The sequence below is a fragment of the Saccoglossus kowalevskii genome, chromosome 17 (assembly GCF_978046115.1).
Source record: "Saccoglossus kowalevskii chromosome 17, keSacKowa6.1, whole genome shotgun sequence".
Classification (NCBI taxonomy): Eukaryota; Metazoa; Hemichordata; class Enteropneusta; family Harrimaniidae; genus Saccoglossus; species Saccoglossus kowalevskii.
In genome coordinates this window covers 16,618,046-16,643,413 of record NC_140657.1, presented here as the reverse complement: position 1 = coordinate 16,643,413, position 25,368 = coordinate 16,618,046, and the positions used below count along the sequence as shown (strand labels likewise).

At 35.9% G+C, this 25,368-nt stretch overlaps 1 protein-coding gene across 1 annotated transcript in view; it reads right to left on the bottom strand.

Annotated features, from left to right (window-relative positions):
* The window catches only part of LOC100368629 (low-density lipoprotein receptor-related protein 2-like), a 69,118-nt gene extending 43,838 nt beyond the window's left edge, over positions 1-25,280 (bottom strand). The window contains exons 1-22 of the mRNA XM_085491904.1: positions 25,255-25,280; positions 23,796-24,017; positions 22,198-22,366; positions 20,908-21,070; positions 17,219-17,453; positions 16,064-16,198; positions 15,238-15,396; positions 13,892-14,120; positions 12,583-12,780; positions 11,886-12,082; positions 11,163-11,282; positions 9,518-9,637; positions 8,174-8,284; positions 5,226-5,342; positions 4,490-4,603; positions 4,168-4,281; positions 3,858-3,992; positions 3,413-3,538; positions 2,780-2,902; positions 2,008-2,124; positions 1,295-1,423; positions 247-468 (exon numbers count right to left, since the gene is read on the bottom strand). Of these exons, the coding sequence (XP_085348030.1) occupies positions 247-468; positions 1,295-1,423; positions 2,008-2,124; positions 2,780-2,902; positions 3,413-3,538; positions 3,858-3,992; positions 4,168-4,281; positions 4,490-4,603; positions 5,226-5,342; positions 8,174-8,284; positions 9,518-9,637; positions 11,163-11,282; positions 11,886-12,082; positions 12,583-12,780; positions 13,892-14,120; positions 15,238-15,396; positions 16,064-16,198; positions 17,219-17,453; positions 20,908-21,070; positions 22,198-22,366; positions 23,796-23,919 (3,157 nt within the window). The 5' untranslated portion in view covers positions 23,920-24,017; positions 25,255-25,280. The remainder of the gene's footprint in view (positions 1-246; positions 469-1,294; positions 1,424-2,007; positions 2,125-2,779; positions 2,903-3,412; positions 3,539-3,857; positions 3,993-4,167; positions 4,282-4,489; positions 4,604-5,225; positions 5,343-8,173; positions 8,285-9,517; positions 9,638-11,162; positions 11,283-11,885; positions 12,083-12,582; positions 12,781-13,891; positions 14,121-15,237; positions 15,397-16,063; positions 16,199-17,218; positions 17,454-20,907; positions 21,071-22,197; positions 22,367-23,795; positions 24,018-25,254) is intronic.
* Positions 25,281-25,368: the final 88 nt, after the last annotated feature.

Here is a 25,368-nt window from a genome sequence, read left to right as displayed (position 1 = left end):
TCAATTCATTTTAGTCACGCCCTCCAGCAATGAATCACTCCTGTAAAATAACAGGGTGTAGACGAAAAGACATTCTCATTGATACCGTTTTGATTTCTGATCATTAGCAAATAAAAAAAATACTGTTTGAAATATTGCTACATTGTAAATGACGACAGACTAAACAAAACCAAACACATTGCTTCCACCCATGAATGCCATTTTGATGTTACAAAATCAAGAATTATTGAAAAGTTGTACTCTTACCAGTGGTAAGTACATTTCTGATATCACTGCCATCAATGTTACTGGACAAAATAGATTTCTTGGTTACATCCGTCCAGTAGATCCTTCCCTCAATCATATCAAATCCAAGTGCTACATTTTCATTAGAGTTCATTTCATCTAGTATACTTGTGTAATCCTCAGAATGCAGAAAGTAACCCCTTATTTCATGATCAGTTGTAAATATCAACAGTGGATCGCCATCTGAAATAAAACAGAACATACTTCCAAGATTATGAAATTTTCCATCACCTACTGTAAAAGACTTTATTTTCGCTGGAATTAAGTTTCACTGAAGAGGCTATTTGGGTGTTCTGTATGGAATTTATTTTCACTAATTTTTTGAATGTGAAATATAGGAAAAATTGATACATCACTGAATCACCCCTTCAGCGAAAATATAGTATTATACAATTCTAACACAAAATGTGTTGCAAATTGATATACATGGTACAAAACATTAGCATGTTCATGCTTTGCAAACAGCACCTATCAGTATTACCGGTAATATTTGCATGCAATTATATTAAATATACACCATGTGACATAAATCAATATCGCGCAATGCCATTTACTTTTCAAGTTGGTACACATAATAGAATTTTTTGGCTCAAGTACTATATAGGAATACAACATGCATTCTACATGTATCATTCAAATAAACGTACCATATTTGCTCTATTAGAAACTCGTAAACCAAAAATTAGCTATTTTGATAAAAATCAGAAACAAAATTTGCATGAAATTGTATTCACGCTTGACTGATGCATTTTCAGCACTGTAATGGCCGCCTTTCAGCCATCTTGAATCAGTTTGTGAAACAAATGTCTAAATGTGATTTGGTCTATGTCAGATACAAAGTTCAGGGACATTACATATTACCGATATAATCCAGCCATTTTGAATCCAATATCTGTAAAACTAAATTACATGCATCAAGGTCTCATGACGTTCAAGTTCAAGTTAGAATATTCCAATGTATGAAGACAATACAGTAATTTATTGGGAGATGAATCATAACCTCACATACCAGATACTTTACATGTATGTTCATCTGGTTCAAGTTTATAACCATCCATACACGAACATTTATAATATCCTTTCAGATTAGTGCACTGTTGACTGCATAGACCAATAGATTCACTGCATTCATTTATATCTAATAAATAGAAAATAATTTGCATATTTACATTTACGGCTAGTCTAATACAGGGTGTAATAAGCATATTACCCATGATACAATAGTGATAGTGAAATTACTACTCAAATGCACATAAATACTAAACCTGAAAAATTTACATGTTATATTATCAAATAGCAACTCAAATTTGAATATACTACAAAACTATTCACTTGCATATAATTTCACTATTTGGATATTCTGAGCATATTTAATGAGTTTGAAAGTTGAATGTGTAAAGTTTGAATGAGATAAACTCAGACACGTCAGAGATGCAGATGAGGATGCACAGACACACAGAGGTCAATCGACAAGTCCCCATTTTTGGACTTGGCAGTGAAACAGTGGGTTCTATCATTCACATGTTCATGTGGATTTCATTTTAAATTAATGGATTTTACTTATCAGAGAAATGAATAATCAATGTATTCAGAGTATATTGTTATTTAGTATATTGTGTTTTTTTTATATATATTTTTCTCCTTGTACTTTGTGACCATTTTCTTTCCCTCCGGGGATTGTGCAAGAGTCAATAAGTAAATAAACATAATACAACAACATACCTTCACATGTCATATTATCAGACTGTAATCTATGCCCAACTTGACAGTGGCACATGGGACCATTGGGAGTCATGTGACAGAGTTCACTGCAACCTTTCCTTTCACACAGGTTTATAGCTGAAACCATATGAATAGATTTAACTCGCATAATACGAGTTTCGCATTTCTTCTCACTTGTTGCCACTTGAAAAATCTTTAATATAATAAAACACCTCCAGAGCAAAGACTTTGTTTTCTATGAACAGGCTATTGCTGATGAATTTCATGTTTTATTCACATGTAAAAATAATCAGATTGTACAAGCTCGTACTAAATTTGAAGCGGAATTAGCAATTTATGATGACAACATTTGCAAGTTATCAAATCTAGAGAAATTCAAGTGCTTACTAGGCACTAAAGATAACTTCATTGTCAATTGCTTGGGAAAATTTATTGATTTTATTTCTAAGTTTTAGTTTAGTCTATTGTTTTGTTTGTGTTTTTCTTGACCATTGATTTATTGTATCTTTTTTTTCATTCATACTAAATTTTTGTGTCATATAAAATATCTATCTACAAATTCACATATTTAATAAGTACTAAGATGCCAATAAACATTTTTAAGAATAATCACAGTGTGCAACTTTAAATTAATATTTACAGAAAAGGATCTGATAAGTGAGACAATAAAAAAGCAGATCAAGCTAATTTGAAATTAGTCATGCAAGTTTTAGCAATCCATTAAAACAATCAAATTAATTAATACATGTTGATTGATAGATGATTGGCTTACCACATAAGTGTCCTTCATCAGATTCATCATCACAATCTGCGACATCATTACAGATCAATTCCAAGTCTATACATTGTCCATTATCACACTCAAACGAGTCACAGCCTTCTGATTTCACATGTGCTTTAAAAAGAAAATTAGTTATTTTCAATTTATGGATTGTATTTGGCTGAATTAAAAATTATACAAGAGGGATTTTAATAAAAAAAAATATTGTCTTGGTATTGTAAACTAGCAGCTTGTCGGCTGAGATAGCTCCGCTGTTAGCAATGCACATTTCAATTAAAAAAACTGAAGATATTAGAAAAGGAACAATATGAATAGTATCAAAGCAATCGTACTTGCTGTATTTAACAAAATTAGAGAATTGAAGATATCATCATGAAATGAACAAATCTAAGAGAGGTCTACCGAAGGTACATATACACCAAGTATCAAAACATTCAGACTTGTAGTTTTCAAGAAGAAGTCGAAAAAGTAAAACATTGACATGGACGACGTCGGACACTGACGACGACCAGGGTACCAGTTTTGTTTGGTACACAATTGGTAAAGGCATGTCAGAGAAATGACAGACACAAACAGTATAATCCAGTATACAAGGTAAAGAAAGAAAGTGTGTGATTTACTTACTCTTAGAATGGATGCAATCTAATTCATCAATCCCATTAGAACAATCTATTATCCTATCACAAAGCCAGGATTCAGGAATACACCGCTCAGTACAGTTAAATTCATCTTCTCTGCAGCCTGCTGGTACTAAATAAAAGAACATAGTGCGACATTTGTGTTGATACATATTGATATATTCCCACAAACCAATGCACTCTTCTAATGGAAATCACAAGTATGAGGTTTGACCTGTGCGCGACTTGCACTATATACCACGGGTGACCTTTTTGTACTAGTTGATCTGCGCAACAGCCAACGTCACCATCTTTGTTTATACGAGACCCATATATCTCATGCTTGTGTGGCACGACGACTACGGCCCTTTAAGTTAATGCAAAATGACTGATTCATCTCCCCTGTGTTCAATCAGCGTCATATTCATATACCCACACTACAGTTAACTTACAACACGACTCTGGTTCATCTTCTCCTTGTGAGCAATCAGCTTCATAGTCACATACCCACACTTCAGGAATACACTCCATGGTACTATTACAAAGGAACTGTTCAATGCCACAGGTTACAGGCTTTTTTAGCATACCTATAGACAACGAAAAAAAAATCTGTTGTCTATTTATGAGGTTTATAAACGATTGACTGTCGAGAGGTATGTCACCAATTTTCAAAGAAAAAGTAAACATTATAATAGCCAGGAATCTTGTTACAGTATTTGACAATAAAATGTAATCTGCAAATAATGACTTAGAAATATTTACCACAATCCACTTCATCAGAATTATCATTGCAGTCATTATCGTTGTCACACCTCCAGTTAATTGAAATGCATCTACCATTAGCACACTGGAATTCATTGTGTCTACATGTTGTATCTGTAATAGCATTTTTATTACAGAAACAAAAAAAATAAAATAAAATCAGCAATCAAGCACGGAAAGCTCATTAATTACAACTAGTATAAGAGAAATATGGATGCCTAGTAAGGTGTTACTGCACCTACGTTGTGTTATAGAAGCCTGATCTAAGTGTTATGGTGACCCAATATTACAGCACACATTACTGAAGATTATATTTACTTACCACATTCTGCCTCATCAGCGTTATCACCGCAGTCATCCTCACCATCACACACCCACACATTTAATACACATTTACCATTAGGGCATTCCATTTCAAAATTTCCACATGGATTTTCTTAATTAAAAAAAAAAATATTTGTTAAGCACCAAATAAAGAATACATTCTGTTCATGTGGATATGATTGACTGCACAAATGAAGAATATCTGACGGGGAAGTTATTAGCATCTATGATGACTGGAGTACATCAGAACATTATAACGATAAACAAAACAAAATTATAATCAATATCCTTGCTTGAATATGCGAGTTAAGTGGCCGCCCATTTCAATTAAAAAATTTGATTATTATAAAATTGCCTTAGCATATAGGAATAGTATAGTGATAATCTACATTTTTTGAATGTTATCAAGGCAAACCTCCCTCCAGGGGGCATCAAGGCCAATGTCCCTCCTTAAAACAAAAAACTAAATACTTAAAGCAAGGAAGTCGTCACCTGCACATACATCAGATGGCCATAACCAATTAACTATGAGCTTTTGCATTTTTAGTGTGCACTGTTATAATGGCTTAGGACTTGATTATTGCGTGTGTGCAGGTGACAACCCTTCAACTTTAAAATAACTGAATATCACTGTTATGTGAGATAAAATAAATTATGATTTGGGTAAATTGATATGTGGTGGTGTAATCGGGTTTTTATTAAGGCCATGTGACATATCAGTATGCGAGTCTCACCACAATCATCCTCATCTGAATGGTCTCTGCAGTCTTCATCACCATCACATCGCCATGAACTTGGAATACAGTATTCATTCTGGCATTTGAAGTCATCAGTTGTACAGTTCAGATTACCTTCAAACAAATATGGTAAATCTATTGTTACATGGATTGGCCATGGTAACACAGGGACTGGTACAGGTTGCATTGGATTGGCCATACAGTGACTGGTACAGGTTGCATTGGATTGGCCATGGTCACACAGGGACTGGTACAGGTTGCATTGGATTGGCCATGGTAACACAGGGACTGGTACAGGTTGCATTGGATTGGATTGGCCATGGTCACACAGTGACTGGTACAGGTTGCATTGGATTGGCCATGGTCACACAGTGACTGGAACAGGTTGCATTGGATTGGCCATGGTAACACAGGGACTGGTTCAGGTTACAATGGATTGGCCATGGTCACACAGGGACTGGTTCAGGTTACAATGGATTGGCCATGGTGACACAGGGACTGGTTCAGGCTACAATGGATTGGCCATGGTGACACAGGGACTGGTTCAGGTTACAATGGATTGGCCATGGTGACACAGGGACTGGTTCAGGTTACAATGGATTGGCCATGGTGACACAGGAACAGGTTGCATTGGATTGGCCATGGTGACACAGGGACTGGTTCAGGTTACATTGGATTGGCCATGGTGACACAGGGACTGGTTCAGGCTACAATGGATTGGCCATGGTGACACAGGGACTGGTTCAGGTTACAATGGATTGGCCATAGTGACACAGGGACTGGGTTCAGGTTACAATGGATTGGCCATAGTGACACAGGGACTGGGTTCAGGTTACATTGGATTGGCCATAGTGACACAGGGACTGGGTTCAGGTTACATTGGATTGGCCATGGTGACACAGGGACTGGTACAAGGTTACAATGGATTGGCCATGGTGACACAGGAACTGGTACAGGTTACAATGGATTGGCCATGGTGAAACAGGGACTGGTTCAGGTTACAATGGATTGGCCATGGTGACACAGGGACTGGTTCAGGTTACAGTGGATTGGCCATGGTGACACAGGGAGTGGTACAGGTTACAATGGATTGGCCATGGTGACACAGGGAGTGGTACAGGTTACAATGGATTGGCCATGGTGACACAGGAACAGGTACAGGTTACAATGGATTGGCCATGGTGAAACAGGGACTGGTTCAGGTTACAATGGATTGGCCGTGGTGACACAGGGACTGGTACAGGTTAATAATGGATTGGCCATGGTGACACAGGGACTGGTACAGGTTAATAATGGATTGGCCATGGTGACACAGGGACTGGTACAGGTTACAATGAATTGGCCATGGTGACACAAGGACTGGTTCAGGTTACAATAGATTGGCCATGGTGACACAGGGACTGGTACACGTTACAATGGATTGGCCATGGTGAAACAGGGACTGGTTCAGGTTACAGTGGATTGGCCATGGTCACACAGGGACTGGTACAGGTTGCATTGGATTGGCCATGGTCACACAGGGACTGGTACAGGTTGCATTGGATTGGCCATGGTCACACAGTGACTTGTACAGGTTGCATTGGATTGGCCATGGTCACACAGTGACTTGTACAGGTTGCATTGGATTGGCCATGGTCACACAGGGACTGGTACAGGTTGCATTGGATTGGCCATGGTCACACAGTGACTGGTACAGGTTGCATTGGATTGGCCATGGTCACACAGTGACTGGTACAGGTTGCATTGGATTGGCCATGGTAACACAGGGACTGGTACAGGTTGCATTGGATTGGCCATGGTCACACAGGGACTGGTACAGGCTACAATGGATTGGCCATGGTGAAACAGGGACTGGTTCAGGCTACAATGGATTGGCCATGGTGACACAGGGACTGGTTCAAGTTACAATGGATTGGCCATGGTGACACAGGGACTGGTACAGGTTACAGTGGATTGGCTATGGTGACACAGGGACTGGTACAGGTTACAATGAATTGACCATGGTGACACAGGGACTGGTTCAGGTTACAGTGGATTGGCCATAGTGACACAGGGACTGGGTTCAGGTTACATTGGATTGGCCATGGTGACACAGGGACTGGTACAGGTTACAATGGATTGGCCATGGTGACACAGGAACTGGTACAGGTTACAATGGATTGGCCATGGTGACACAGGGACTGGTACAGGTTACAATGAATTGGCCATCGTGACACAAGGACTGGTTCAGGTTACAATGGATTGGCCATGGTGACACAGGGACTGGTACACGTTACAATGGATTGGCCATGGTGAAACAGGGACTGGTTCAGGTTACAATGGATTGGCCATGGTGACACAGGGACTGGTTCAGGTTACAGTGGATTGGCCATGGTGACACAGGGAGTGGTACAGGTTACAATGGATTGGCCATGGTGACACAGGGAGTGGTACAGGTTACAATGGATTGGCCATGGTGACACAGGAACAGGTACAGGTTACAATGGATTGGCCATGGTGAAACAGGGACTGGTTCAGGTTACAATGGATTGGCCGTGGTGACACAGGGACTGGTACAGGTTAATAATGGATTGGCCATGGTGACACAGGAACTGGTACAGGTTAATAATGGATTGGCCATGGTGACACAGGGACTGGTACAGGTTACAATGAATTGGCCATGGTGACACAAGGACTGGTTCAGGTTACAATAGATTGGCCATGGTGACACAGGGACTGGTACACGTTACAATGGATTGGCCATGGTGAAACAGGGACTGGTTCAGGTTACAGTGGATTGGCTATGGTGACACAGGGACTGGTTCAGGTTACAGTGGATTGGCTATGGTGACACAGGGACTGGTACAGGTTACAATGAATTGACCATGGTGACACAGGGACTGGTTCAGGTTACAGTGGATTGGCCATGGTACAACAACGACAACAAATAGCGTTTTGATACTTACATTGTAATTCATCAGAATAATCTCCACAATCATTATCCTGATCACAAACCCAGTTACTAGGTATACATTTACCATTATTACAAAGAAATGTATTTGTAGCACATCTATTACCTGATGTTAAAAACCAACAAGACATTAATTGATTGTTATTGTAAAAACAGACATGAATCTAATAACTCACAATATTCTTTATTTTCATGGATTTATTCAAAGGAATTGTCATGCATGAATGCATGGCAAAAATGCATAGGGTAAGGAAATGCAGACCTTTGTTCAATCAAAGCTGAATCTTTGATTAATATATAGCTAAAATGTTATGGTAAATTCTCGTCAGCAAAGCTGATGTCCGATGACAAAAGTTACTTGGGCATGGTTATTATCACATTGTTCTTGCCATAATACAATTATGCCAGTATAGATTGTAATTACCATGGTGATTAAGAAAGTTACCACCAGGATAGTCATAAAAGTCTGTCAAAGGTTCATACATTTCAAGTATAAAACTGGTCAGACTGGTAGTTTTCCTGAAGTCATCATGATTTTTTTTCACTAAAAATGACAAGAGTAAAAGCCCTGACGGTGCATAGTCCCCATTTTGGTCCATCTCCAGGAAACAAGTTATTCAAGAGAGTTTGAGGTTTTAGAGAAAATAGTCATCAAATAAACATTTTAAGTCAAATCACAGAATGACAACCTATATATGTCTACTAGTACATGTGTGCAAGAAATTTCAACTGAATCAGGAAATACATTAGTGTGCCCCCCCACCCAATCAAATTTGACATGCACTTGAAGCCAATAGACATGCAATCACCATACCAAGTTTGATCAAACTTGTCATCTCTTAGAAATAGCTTCAGACACATTTGAGTATCAGGATAAAGCAAATTTTATGTCCAAACAGGTTTCCAGTCAGCACACTGACTTATCCTGCACAAGCAAGCTATTCTGTATTTTTAGGGTAGGTGGTTTTCCAATGCCTCTGAAATTCAGTCCCTGGTTGTTTTCAAGAAGTCATTTATATCAATCAATCATACTTGCAGTTTTTAACAAAAAGTCGAAAATATCACTTTTTACCAAAAATGACAAAAACATTCATCAAAATTAGAGATTTTAAGATATCTTAACGAATCTGAGACAGGTCATCCCAAGGTACATATACACCAAGTATCAAAGCAATAAAAATATTATTGTAGTTTTCAAGAAGTCGAAAAAGTAAAACGCCGACAAACAATCACTCATATGATAAGCTCCACTCAACAAAGTCATCAGCGGAGCTAAAAACTCCTGGAAGACCATTACAAATGACACAATGGTTGTTATAGTTACATAATCACAACTTACCACAGTCTTGTTCATCAGACCCATCTCGGCAGTCTTGCATGCCATCACATCTCCAAGCTATTGGCAAACACTGATCATTTGCACATTGGAACTCGTCATTTACAGTACAGCCACTTGGAACTAAGTTTAACAGTGAAATATGATTTATTATATTATACCAGTATATTGATGGTGTTAATCCATTGATTTGATTGGTCCAAACAAAAAATTTGCATATGCAATTAATGGTATATTGGCTGATAATGCACAGCTAAGCAAAGTGGCCCTGGAACATGAATTGACTACAGGTTTATTGCAGAAATACATAAAACTGGTAGTATTTGACTTTTAGAGAAATATAGTGGTTGAATTTTGGATAAATATTGGAAAAAATACCGAATTAAAAACATCTGAAGAATTATATAACCATAATATTGCTTTTTGTTAATGATGGGATCCAAGTTGTGAGCGTCAGTTGTTGGGTTGATCGTCGTTCGCCACACAAACCTAACCACTGTCCCTCAACAAATTGTACGAAAACCTAAATAAAAACCTGGAAAATCTTAATGATCCAAACTGTATAAGATCCTATATTTCAAATGGCATTAATGCAGTCAGTAAAAGGTCAGAAAGGTCATCTTTTGTTATGCTAGTTTTTGTGTTAAGCTGCTCTTTTCACTGTGAATACATTTCGTTTTCACGCAGAATAAAAATTAGTTTGTATTTAATTTGAACTGTGTTGTGTATGTAATTTTTTTTATTCATTCAGTGTACAACTACATACTATTCTTATAAATATTCATGTTCAAGGGCCATAATCATGATCTTATAGTAGATGCAAGTAAACACTTTTTCACTAGTTTTATAGAATTGTCAATATACTGGTATAATAGCGATAACTCCCTGCCGAAGTTAGGTATACCACTTGATATTGCACAATTCACTTCATATATGCACTCGCCTGCGGCTCGTGCATACATGTCGTGAATTGTACAATATCTCGTGGTATACCGGCCTTCAGCGGGCGTTATTGCTTAAATAAACTATGGTCTCCTAAGTTGGCAATGAATGTGTAAGCAGTGATATTGTAAAAATCAGTCAACGTTCCAAGTTGCGATATTTCAAGTATCAAAGCAAACAGTTTTTCAAAAAGTAGATATCAATTTGTTACCAAATATGACAAAAATATTTGCAAGCACCGACAATGCAAAGTCTGTTTGGTATTACCGGTAATCGATTTCAATGTTCAGTTCAAGTCATCTGTATATATGTACATGTATGTTTATCAAAAAAATCCATTGTATAAATGTTAATGTCAATGCAATATGGCTGGAACAGCAAATTGTTAAAATGAAAATTATGCATATAATCACACATACATGTACAGACAGAAAAACTAGCAAGTGATGCTTTAACCCTTTGAGTATTATTGTCAACTGTTGGCACCATCCACAAAATAATTTTGTACAGTGTTCTCATCCCCCCCCCCCCCCGCCTCAGCCCAAAAATATTGATAGAAATTGATTAACTTTTTGATAAAAAACTAAAAGCAATAGTCTGAAACTGTACGGTCTAAAATGGTGATGAAATTTAGTCAAGGTTCACAAAATGTGAAAATATCGCACTCGTAGGGTTAATAAGTATCAAGTAAAGAAAAAAGACTTACCAAGACATTGATTATCCTGTAATTTTAGTCCAGTTGGACATCCACAGACTGCTTCAGTTGGTGTTGGTAGGCACAATCCACCGTCACATAGATCTTCTACACCAGTACACACACTCAGTTCTAGTGTAACATACAAAACAATTCATGACAATTATAAATCAAAATTAGCAACAATATTCATATAACATACTAAAAACTTAGGGCATTAGCTCAAAGTACATGCAAGAAAGAAGGAGGGCTGTAATATCAACTAACGCATACTTCAAGACTGTACCTATACTGCACTGAGTTGTGCCCAACATTGTTATTATCAGGCTGCGCATTGTTAATAGACTGACATATCTCTGCCACATTTGTTGTTTTTGTTGTTGTATATTGCTCTCTTCACATTCCTTTTCTTCCAAATTATCCCCAACCCCATAAGCAGCTTATGTGTGAATATTAATAATAAATCAAAAACCTGAATTGAAATCATGTCCTTTGGGATTAAGATAGAAAATACAACACAGCTTGAGCAAAAAATAAATAAAAAATATCGGGTAACTGAAGAAATAGATAATTTTGGCAGCCAGTATTAAGTTTTTTTTAGGGCTAGTAATGTATCTACCATTAGAATGTTATAATTTGATTTCACGAGTTTTTCTTTATCTGTTTAATTTGTTGTCTTTGCTTCGAAAACTTAGCTAATGTGAATTGTACCGTAACTAGGATTACAATAGTTACCTTTTCCAGCTGGTTCCATAAAGACACGGACATCCAATACACCAGGAGCACTAACTGATGTTGTTTTATTTCCATGTTGGAAAAAATCTTTTTCTTTCAGTAGATATATCTGGTTAAGTTGGGAATCTGTCCACACCAGTACATTTTCATATAGAACAATGCCATAGGGATTATACAAGTCGTTTATTAAAGTGTACCTAAAGAATTAAATATTACCATATATAGTGATATCAAGAAACGTGTAATGTACAGCTGCAGAATTAAATATTACCATATATGGTGATATCAATAAAGGTGTAATGTATACCTGCAGAATTAAATATTACCATATATGGGGATATCAAGAAATGTGTAATGTACACCTGCAGAATTAAATATTACCATATACGATGATATTAAGAAATGTGTAATGTATACCTGCAGAATTAAATATTACCATATATGGTGATATTAAGAAATGTGTAATGTATACCTGCAGAATTAAATATTACCATATACAGTGATATTAAGAAATGTGTTATGTATACCTGCAGAATTAAATATTACCATATATGGTGATATCGAGAAATGTGTAATGTACACCTGCTGAATTAAATATTACCAGATATGGTGATATCAAGAAATGTTTATCATTTTTGTGCTTCACATGCAAAACCAACAACTTGAATCCTAATGCGTAAAAACAATATTTGATTACCTTTGAAGTCCTTGAAAGTCAGCCATCTCTATCGTGTGAGTTTGAGCATCAGTCCAAATGATTCTCTTAAGAACTTTGTCCACAGTCATGTGATTAGGCCACCCTAAGTCACTATCAATAATCACTTCTCTGTTACTTCCATCCAAGAAGGCTTTCTCAATTTTGGCTTTCGCACCCCAGTCAGTCCAAAACATTAGGCTGAAAGTGAGAGAAGCCAAATATGCTTGGAAATGCTAAACTATTGACAATGATTTAAAATGTTTTCAATGAGTTGAAGTTGATAAACATGATCATTATATATCATAATGTTAAAATTAACTACATCATTTTATGCACATGCAAACAGAATGCAAGTAAAAACAAATTATGCGATTGCAAGTGTTTCTCACAGCAATGACAATTTGATCCAATTTTAGACAAAAAACACCAATTACTTGCATGGTGCAATGACACCAACTCTTAACAATTGCAATAATTTGAATATATATTGTTAGGAAAGTTAATATCACTGCTGATAACCATTCAAACCCACAACTGTACTTAATAAGCCAATTTAGTTCCATAGAATTTCAATTTCTTCAAAGGCAATTTGAGGTTGGCATGTGATAAGACGACATCAGTTATTTAGTCAAGATAATACAACAAATGTCACTTGTATTAACCAACTCTAGCATTACAATATTAGTATTACAATATCATGCATCACAATAGCATGTTCTCACTGGTTATCAGGCAATATCCCGACAGTGCATTAGAACAATGCGCGAACAAAACTGAATGCAAGTGAATCGGCATTAACCAAAGTTCACCCACTTTATATTTGTAAGAATCGTTTAAATAAACCCAATATAGTTTTGTTCATGTTAAGAAATCCTGGTCAATGTCATCATACATAACACGACTCTGATGGGGAATGTTCACATGCCATCTTTTATTCCCATTATTTAAACATGCTATATTCTGTGCCTAACAAAATAGACAATACTGTAAAACACTTTATTTTCGCTGGGAAATTTTTTCACTATTTTCACTGAAGGAGCAATTCAGTGAAAATAAAATTCAGCGAATATACCTTTTTTCCTTCAAATTACCAAAAAAAAAAAAAAAAAAAAAAAAAAAAAAAAAAAAAAAAAAAAAAAATCCAGTGAAAATATATTCCATACAAAATACCTAAAATGTCTTTTCAGCGAAAATTAATTTCAGTGAAAATAAATTATTTCACAGTACTACAATATAATTTGCAGTAAAAAACATAAAAAGTATAGCAAATTTCCAAATAATTTCATAAAAACAAACAGCTAGTACTCACCCTTCCTCAACATACAAAGCCAATCCTCTCACCATTTCAATCTCGTCTTTTATTATAATTTTACGCATGCTCCCATCATTACTGATAACTTCTATAGTTTTCCTCATGACATCTGTCCAGTAGATATTACCTGTACTCTCATCAACTCTCACCGTCTCACTGAGAATAAACTCATTTGTCAGAATACTCTTCACATTTTTCCCATCTAAGTCGCATCTCAGAAGATTCCCTGGTGAGAATAAAAATAAACATTCATATCAAAATTACGACCATATGATGCTTTATTTTTATTTTTAGCTAAATCATTGCAAGTGTATTCATCTAACCTGTCAAATGTTTTTCCATACTCAATATCACAGATACTCTGACAAATGTGCGCTTCCCTTGCGCTGTTTTTGTTCTGAATACATTACACCAGAGGTACATTACCTGGTGTTTGCAACAAGCATAGTACTGTATGGCGACATCATGTCAAGATTCTATTCAAGTCTCATCTCGTAGACAGCGAGACTGGTGCTACGACCTTCTGACATGACATAGGCGGTTTGTAATAAAACATGTATTACCACATTCATAGTGAAAAAATGTAATACATCGAAAATGTACAGAAAATATAGTTATCGTAATCTGTCATATCGTGAGCAGCTATTTTGATCCACCTGGACATCCCAGTATCCTAGTTACCTCGGGCATGCGCATTCAAATTGGAACGCTTATGCGAGAGCGAGATTGAAACAGGATCTTGGTATCATGTCACCATAGTTGCAAACCCCATGTAATGTACCTCTGATTTCACACAGCATTTTTCACTTTCCAAATGATATAGAAAGACCAGCTTGCAATATGTTTCATCAAATATTAAAATAAGCACATTTTCTTTGTGAATATTCACCAGCAGTTGCCAACAGTTATGAGACGAGCTACTGGTCAGAATGTGGTTTGAACTCTTGAAAATGTGAATTGTAAACCCAATCTGGTGACAAACACCTATTTCAGACCAAGAGCCAGCAATTCTGTGTTCAATTAGGTCCAATATACATGTAAACAAATTTGAATGAAATTTTTCCTCATGACAGAGATCCAGTTTTGGAATGATGAGAAACAGTTGTCAGGAATCGGCCATCTTGAATCACTTCGTGAAATAAAAAGAAGTATTCCAAAATGTACAATGCATGTGTGAAGTTTAAATATGATCTGTCCAGATTGCAGGTGAGAGAGAAGAACGTATATGTATCAAGCTCACACAGGGCAATCATAAAGACTAGCTAGCTTTATAGGACTCGAAAATAGCATTCTCAGAAAAGTTCTACGACAGTTTCAGTCATGAATACGTAAAGTATACCTACCAGTTTCAACATCAGTCCAATATAACAAGCGTCTGGTCCAGTCGATATCAAATGATAACACACTGTTTAACGCTGTCTCAATTGGCAACAGCTGATTATCAATGGCGGGCCATGTTAACACGTGTATAGCAGAATGGTCTGTGTAGATTACTGATAAAGCTGCATCGAAGTGAGAGAGACAAGTATGAATCACATAAATCAGCACATGGTACAATCTTAGTCATGGTAGTATGTGTACATGCATCCTATTATGTATTTAATGTAAAATACTTAATTTCAGCTGGAATTTATTTATGCTGAAAAGACTTTTTGGGTGTTTTGTATGGAATTTATTTTCACTGACGAGTTGAAGGTAAAATATAGGATATAAAGTATATTCACTGGATTTTATTTTCACTGAATCATTCCTTCAGCGAAAATAGTGAAAATAAATTCCATACAAAACACCCAAAAAGTCTTTTCAGTATAAATAAATTCCAGCTGAAATAAAGTATTTAACAGTAATAGAAAAGTAGCTCTGGGACAATAACATATTGCCTGTTTTTAAAGCCTCCTTGAATAGCCAGAACTAATGGGAGAAAAAACAGGGTCAGTCGATAATGGATTGAAGTAGTGCCCAATGAGCTGCTTTATTTTTTTTTTTATATTTTAATCTGTTATATTGAGTTATAATATCCTTCATGTTCCAGAAATTCCAATGTATATGAAAACAATTGGTGAAAAAAAAGCACATGTGCACAGTTCCCTTCCTTCACATGCCTATACACTCATGCCCATCACTATGGAGACGCATGTCTTCTAGGTAGGAACAAACAAATATACATACCAATACACTCATTGCCATTGCTATTGAGATACAAGTCTTCTGGGCAGGAACAAACAAAACCGGATGTTGCCATGGGAGACAAGAGACAGAAATGACTGCAAACCGGTGCTCCATCTTTCAGACATACATTAGAATCTAATGAAAAATTACCCAATCAAAAAAGTGCAATATTGTTTTGAAGAAGCATGCAGATCTAGGAATACTTCAATACATAGGGCATGCTCTTGTCTTATTTTTTATTTTTTTTGCAATCACATTGCAGAGCACAAAAATATCTTACATTGGAAGTTCCAACAAGTAGCCTATTGTCTGAGATAGCTCCGCTGTTAGCAATGCACATTTCAATTAAAGAACTGAAGATATCATTAGAAAATAAACAATATATATAGTATCAAAGCCATCGGACTTGTTGTTTTCAACAAGAATCACTTTTTACCAAAAATATTCACCAAAATTAGAGAATTAAATAAATCATCATGAAATGAACAAATCTAAGAGGTTTACCCAAGGTACATATACACCAAGTATCAAAGCATTCAGGCTTGTAGTTTTCAAGAAGAATTCGAAAAAGTAAAATATTGACACGGACAAGGATGGACAATCACTCATATGATAAGCAAAGTCGACAGTGGAGCTAAAAAGTGACCAAGTTAAACAGACTGACATGGTTCCTGTCAGTTTCTGGTTAAATTGAATTGAGAACACAAGACAGAATGATGTCATGTGAATATCACTGAAACAATCAGCAAATTGGTACTAGTATGCATGTGAAAATCATTATGTCTTGCCCGTGTACCAAATTTAAACAAAATGTGCAAGAACACTTAAAAATAAAAATACCCCCCCCCCCAAGACAGACATTTTGAACCATATCATACAGAAAATACACCTAGATTGTTAACCAACCATGTGTGATATTAATAAGTTTAAATGAAATCTGACAAGGCGATGATTAATGAAATGTTATTGGGACAATAATTGACTGCTCGTCTGTCAAATATCAATGAAACCAAAAACAAATGGGCCAACATGCACGCGCCAATAAATCATGAGGAAATCAGACGTATGCACAGACCTAAAAATGGTCTCCGTTTCAGACTTCGTCCTACAGAAACTAATTTAAGATGATATATAAATCACCAAACTGATACTCACCTTCAAGACGTGGTTGTCTGAGCTCATGAAAAACTTTTACATCTCTTGGCTTCCATGTTGCCAAAATAACTGTATCATTATGTCCAGTGTATTTATGAGCACTATGGATTGTGTTGGTTGCTGAATCAGACCAGTATACATTGTTCTCAAATACAGTCAAAGCAAATGGATAAAGCAAGCCAATTTCTTTCACAACCTGTCGATCTTTACCAGCTAAGTCACAAGACTCCAGTAACTGAAATTGAACAACCCATTTCAATATCATGTTAATAAAATTACACCATATTTTGCCCATTTGTTTTAACAAGATTAAGGACCAAAAAATAGTGAATAAATATAAATTACTCAACAGTAAACTAAATCTTTTTGTAAATATGTAAAAATATATATGTAGACTCCTATTATTTTTCCATTTCATATTTATTTATAGTGTCATGAAATGTTATTGCTACATATTTATAGAAGCTTGTATTTCTAAAAATGCAATAAACTACATGTATATTACGGTATTTTAGCAGTACAATTATGCTAATGAGCATGAAGAAATCAATCTTGTAAAGCACAAATATGACTTTAGTATTCAGAAAAAAACAAGCAATTCATGTCAGATTCCAAGATTAACACTTCAGACATTTAGTGTTGTGTTCTATTTCTGTATTGTGACCTTTGACCTAGTCTTGTCTTGTAATTAATTATGCGGGCAAGCTCAGTAGTGCCCAGCAACCAAGAGTTCTGTCATCACTTGGTTAAATTAAACAAACCAGTCCTTTCCCTCAGATAAACCGTCACAATGATTCTTTAAGAACATTACATTTAGTTACTTTGAAAATTAGATTACAGATGTGCAAGATCTGATTCCAGACATTTCATAATGATGTCAGCAGCCATCTTTGATTGGATGTCTGCCATACATGGTATGGCGACCAGTCCATCACATCATGCATCAGTAACCCTGCATGTTCTACCAAATCTGAAGAAAATGCATGTCCTAAAAAAAGTTTCATAAAACTCTGACATTATAATCATTCTTCATTTTTTAAAAAAACAATCAAACAGGTCTTGGAGGCTTTGAACAAAAACAATCTGATTTGAAAAACGATTTAACATGCACATGTCAACTATTACGACTTGTTACTACAGCAACTTTGAACCCAATCTGTCAAAGTATGTTAGATCAAAATTAGATCAAAAATGGCCAACGGTCAGCCATAATTGAACAAATCACACAATCAATGCACATGCCCACAAGTCCTATATAAGGTACTAGCTAAATTTGAGTATTCATTAGAGAATCGACTCAAAGATGTCGAAGACAGAGCACACACACACACTAAATCAAAGAAAGCTTAGAAAGAACTCCCATGTGCTGAGAGTATTGGAGACACATTAAATATAATTCGAAATTACTGAGCTGAAAACTAATTATGCAAATCAGAAAATTAATATAAACAGATTTGAGTGTAAAACTAATGAGGTCTGCGCAATGTAACAGAAAATCTATGTACCAAGTTTAATTGAAATGTGATTAGAACCAAAAAATTATGAATTATGCTAATTAGTTAATTAATATGAACAGATTATTACCCTCAAACTAATTAGGTTTGTACATTGTCCTAGAGCATCTTTGTACTAAATTTCATTGAAATGGAATAATTAGTACTTTAGATATCAGTGTGAAAGTTGGAAATTGGTTAATTATGCAAATTAGGTGATTAATATGCACACATATATACCGAAAACTAATTGGGTCTCTGCATAATACTAGATTCATTGAAATGTGATGATTAGTACTTTAGATATCAGTAGAAAAGCTGAAAATTAATTATGCAAATTAGGTAATTAATATGCACAATTATTTACCCTAAAACTAATCAGGTCTCTGCATAAGCCTAAAGGATCTATGTACCAAGTTTCATTGAAATGCGATGATTAGTACTTGAGACACCTGTGGAAAAGCTGAAAATTAACTAATTATGCAAATTAGGTGATTAATATGCACAAATATTTATCCGAAACAATCTCTGCATAGTCCTCGAGTATGTAAGTACCAAGTTTCATTGAAATGTGATGATTAGTACTTGAGATATCAGTGGAAAAACCGAAAATTGATTAATCATTATGTAAATTAGGTAATTAGTATCCACGGATTATTAGCAAAAACTAATCAAAACATAGCATTAGTTCAGAGCATCTATGTACCAAGTTTCATCAAAATCCAATGAGTGGTTCTTTAGATATCAGTGGAACAGTCATGGAACCACTAAAAAATAACTAATTATCATGCAAATTAGGTAATTAATATGCACGGATTTTTACCAAAAACTAATCAAATCTGCGCATATATTCAGAGCATCTATGTATCAAGTTTCATCAAAATCCAATGAGTGGTTCTTAAGATATCAGTGGAACAGTCATAGAACAGCTAAAAATTAGCTAATTATCATGCAAATTAGGTAATTAACAAGCATGGATTTTTACCAAAACCTAATAGTAATCAAATCTGCGCATTGGCCCAGAGCATCTATGCACCAAGTTTCATCAAAAACCAATGTATGGTTCTTGAGATAGCAGTGGAACAGACACACACACATACAGACACACTAACTGCAAAGACTCCCATTATGAGCTTCGCACATGGGAGTCAAAAACAGACACACAGAGACTAACGAGTCAGGGATGCCAGTGCAGGAAGTTTCTCTGCAAAAAAAAGCTTGGAAATTACATCAGCGCTCCTCCTATACGTTTCTTGAAAGTACATAAACTTGTAAAGCCCACCAAACTCAAGTCATGGTACATCATAGAAGGTGGTCCGTGTCTGGTTTTCAATGCAACACAACAAACTCAATGAATTTTTTTTTTTGGGTCATTATGAGCATGTTCAGTTTTGTTGTTTCACCACGCGTCATAAGAGTGAACAAGTCAGAATGTAATTTGAAACCAGAAATCAAACAAGCAACCTGTCGGCCGAGATAGTTCCGCTGTTAGCAATGCACATTTCAATTAAAGAACAGAAGATATCATTAGAAATGAACAATATATATAGTATCAAAGCAACAGGACTTACTGTTTTCAACAAGAAGTCAAAAATATCACTTTTTACCAAAAATTACAAAAATAATCATCAAAATTAGAGAATTGAAGATATCATTACAAATAGAACAAATCTGAGAGAGGACCACATGTAGTACCTAGAAAATGAACAATATGTATAGTATCAAAGCAACAGGACTTACTGTTTTCAACAAAAATTCAAAAATATCACTTTTTACCAAAAATGACAAAATATTCACCAAAAATAGAGAATTTGAGATTTTGACATGAAATGAACAAATCTGAGGAAGAACCATCCAAGGTACTTGCATATCAAATTTGAAAACATTCTGACTTGCGGTTTCGAAGAAGAAGTTGAAATTGTAAAGTTGACGCTGCTGGACAATCAGTAATATGAACAGCTCTGCTGTGTCGACTTTGCCGACAACGGAGCTAATAAATCATATCGTCACGCATGGTGATACCTGTGTGCACTACTCGCTACACCTCTTGCATGATTTTGACACGATTGTGATAGTCACAGTGTTGACATCAAAGAGAAAGATATACTCCAGTGAGCTTAATTCTTCCTATACCTGCAGCTGAGATTAAATAGGAATTTAAATTCACATTATCAGAGATAATTTTATTCAACAAACCTTCAATTTTCCATCGGTCCAAAACAACCTGCCTGTTGCATAGTCAATAGTTAAACCATTTGGCCACATCAAATTTTGACTCACTATGACTTCTCGATCACTTCCATCCATTCCAGCTTTTTCAATCTTAGGAACAACACCCCAATCACTCCAGTACATGTACCTTTAAAGGTTAATAAATAAATCATTAGTATAGGTAATAGAATGAAATGCTATCCATATAGGGTTTTGACGTCACAAGGCAGAGCCAAACTTGATTACATAATAATAATAATAACTTTGACATTACTCATTTTAAGTAGAACATAGTCAAATCTATAACTAAATAACAATACATAAACAAAACAAACAAAACAAAACAAAACAAAACAAAAAAATCCTAAAACAGTTTAACAAAATGGATTGGAAAAATCAGGGAATTGATAATGACTGTATCACATTACCATACTTTCTTTTATAAAAATGCCAAGCTGTATTAATGTGGAAGTGTTGCCCATAATGTATTTAAAATTGAATCTTCATCCATCAAATGGGAATTAACAGTTTTATTTTTAATTGAGTCAAACAATTTGCTCCTAATTGTAATATGTTGTGGGCATTTCATAACATAATGGAATTCATCCTCAATTGAATCTGTGTTGCATCTTGTACAGATCCTGTGTTCAACCTTAACCTTTGGCCTTAAGTGCCTGCCTTTCTCAATCATTACGGGATGGTCACGTATTCTTAGTTTGCATATTCTTTTTCTTATTTCACCATCCTTATTATTTATATACTCCTCTATTTTAAATTCTGTTTTGAATAATTTATATGTTCTTAGTTTATTCTGTTTCCCTGTCCCATCTGTATTTATAATTTTTTTCAATTTGAATCATAGTCTCTACAGTTACATACAAGCTCCAAATAACTATTTTTTCACTCTAATCAATATGGTGATTATAACATGAGCATACTGTGATCTGATTGGTGGGAACAGTCCGGACATATTAGAATTAATAAATAAAATCACAATACATATGTGGTGTATTGAAATGTGTTAAATTTTACCAATGATTCATAAGATGGTATACAACTAGTGTGATATAATATACCTCCCAATTAGCAGATTATAAAACAGGAAAACAATTGTGAAAAAACAAGGTGGTTTTCATTTCTAAGGTGCTTGCTTGTTTGCAGGGTGCATTTTTTGCATTTATCTGCTCATCTTAGAGGCTTTTGGTCAAAACAAAATTAAATTATCTATCTGACCACAGTTAACTGTGATCTCACGTTTAAATGATACAAACTTACCTGTGTTCAGGATCCAGTACAATAGCTCTTGGTTCTTCTAATGCTGTTTGGATCAATACTTTGAGTTGTTTATCAAGAGTTGCCACTACTATTTGACCAGGAGTACTTTTAGTAAAGTATATCTGTTTTGTTGTCCAGTCAAAAGACATACCTTCTATTAAACCAACTCCTGCAATATAGTATCAACATTTATTGTACACATCTTTTTTTCTTTCTGTTCTTTAATTTAGATTCAATGGATTCAACTCAAGTAAGTGAAACACCAAAAATGTGCCACAGACTCAATGGAGAGGCCAATTCCACTAGTACCCTGGGTGCATGTGCCACAGACCCAATGTAGAGGCCAATTCCACTAGTACCTTGGGTGAGTGTGCCACAGACTTCATGGAGAGGCCAATTCCACTAGTACCCTTGGCGAGTGTGCCACAGACTCAATGGAGAGGCCAATTCCACTAGTACCTTTGGTGAGTGTGCCACAGACTCAATGGGAAGGCCAATTCCACTAGCACCCTTGGTGAGTGTGCCACGGACTCAATGGAGAGGCCAATTCCACTAGTACCTTTGGTGAGTGTGCCACAGACTCAATGGGAAGGCCAATTCCACTAGCACCCTTGGTGAGTGTGCCACGGACTCAATGGAGAGGCTAATTCCACGAGTACCTTTGGTGAGTGTGCCACAGACTCCATGGAGAGGCCAATTCCACTAGTACCCTTGGTGAGTGTGCCACAGACTCCATGGAGAGGCCAATTCCACTAGTACCCTTGGTGAGTGTGCCACAGACTCCATGGAGAGGCCAATTCCACTAGTACCCTTGGTGAGTGTGCCACAGACTCCATGGAGAGGCCAAATCCACTAGTACCTTGGGTGAGTGTACCACAACCTCAATGCAGAGGCCAATTCCACTAGTACCCTTGGTGAGTGTGCCACAGACTCGATGGGAAGGCCAATTCCACTAGTACCCTTGGTGAGTGTGCCACAGACTCCATGGAGAGGCCAAATCCACTAGTACCTTGGGCGAGTGTACCACAACCTCAATGCAGAGGCCAATTCCACTAGTACCCTTGGTGAGTGTGCCACAGACTCGATGGGAAGGCCAATTCCACTAGTACCCTTTGTGAGTGTGCCACAGACTCCATGGAGAGGCCAAATCCACTAGTACCTTCAATGGGCGAGTGTACCACAACCTCAATGCAGAGGCCAATTCCACTAGTACCTTTGGTGAGTGTGCCACAGACTCAATTGAGAGGCCAATTCCACTAGCACCCTTGGTGAGTGTGCCACGGACTCAATGTAGAGGCCAATTCCACTAGTACCTTTGGTGAGTGTGCCACAGACTCCATGTAGAGGCCAAAGATGAGATTCATTCACAAACAAATGCGAGTTGGAGACTTGGGAACCTTGGCTCAAATATGCACTTTTGTTCAACCAGGATAGTGCATTAAATGGCCATAATGATGTCATAAAAAAATAGTCACAGTCCCAAAAATGAAATATGGTTCCCGTGGCAACATGTACCATCATCAAACAACAACTGTACAAACATATTTATCAAATAAAAATATACAATTAACTATTAAGAAGTAATCAAGCAAAAATACCTGCTAAAAGAATACTGGCAGTGGCAGTCTTCTCAACCAATGAAATTTCATAAATACTTTGGTCCGTTAAATTAGCATAATAAATGTGCTGAGTCATCCAATCAAAATCAAGCGCAGATAACATAGGGTTCCCTGATACGATAGTTTGATATTCAAGCTGAGAATGAAGACTGAATATTCTGACTTCACTCTTGTCAGTAAAGATGAGTTTAGATTCAGAACCTGAAAACAAATAGTGCCATCAGTCTTAATATTTTTCAGAATATATCCTGCACAAATTACTAAAAGAAAGCTGAATGCACATTTCTGAAAGGTCCACCTGAGGTACCTATACTGTGAAAGGGTTAATTATTCACTGGGTTTTAATTTTGCTTATTTTGCTGACTGGAAAATGCGCTAAATTAAAACCCAGTGAATATGTAAAATTTAGCATAGAACACATTATCTAAATGATAAAACCATGAATTTAAAACCCACTGGATATGCCTGAAATGCCATATCAGTGAAATTTATAACTGGTGAATATTAATCATTTTACAGTATATATATATATATATATATATATATATATATATATATATATATATATATATATATATATATATATACACACTCGTGTAATATCAAAGCACTCAGATGTGCAGTTTTCAACAAGAAAGTTTTTTTTTTCATTAAACTTAGAGAATTGAAGTTATTCTCTCAAATGAACAAATCTTGGTTAGAACCACTTGAGGTATTAAAGTTTCAAAGCAGTTTGAGTGACAGTTTTCAAAAATGTGAAATCAACACCGACAGAAAATCAGTAAAATGACTAGCTCTGTTCAACTGTCAACATTTGAGATACCACTAGTAATAAAGAAAACAAGCATCCTATCAGCTGAGATAGCTCCACTGTTAGCAATGCACATTGCAATTAAAGAACTGAAGATATCATTAGAACAATATGTATATTATCAAAGCAATCGAACTTGCTGTTTTCAACAAGAAGTTGAAAATACCACTTTTTTGCAAAAATTACAAAAATATTCACCAAAATTAGAGAATTGAAGATATCATCATGAAATGAACTAATCTAAGAAAGGTCTACCCAAGGTACATATACACCAAGTATCAAAGCATTCAGACTTGTAGTTTTCAAGATGAAGTCGAAAAAGTACAACATTGACAAGAACGACGGACAATCACTCGTATAATAAGCACCGCTCGACAAAGTCGACAGCAGAGCTAATTAAAGGGAAATAAAACCTGAGGCATGATTCTTTTGTTTTTTACAACAAAGCAATAATAAAGAGACGGATAATATTGAAGTATATTCCAGTTTTCCAATTTTGGTTCATGCATGTGTGAGATAGGTTTAGATTGTTGTACACGTGCATTATCACAGGCTGGCCAAACTGATGTTAATATTTCTAATTTTCCGACTTCCTGCAAAGGGTAGCCATTAAAAGGTTCAACCTACCTGTTGCCTTACAAGATACACCATCCACTTCTAACAAGTAGCCTTGTTTACAACTACACTGATATGAACCAAGTGTATTTGCACATTCATGACTGCAAATACCAAAACTATCAA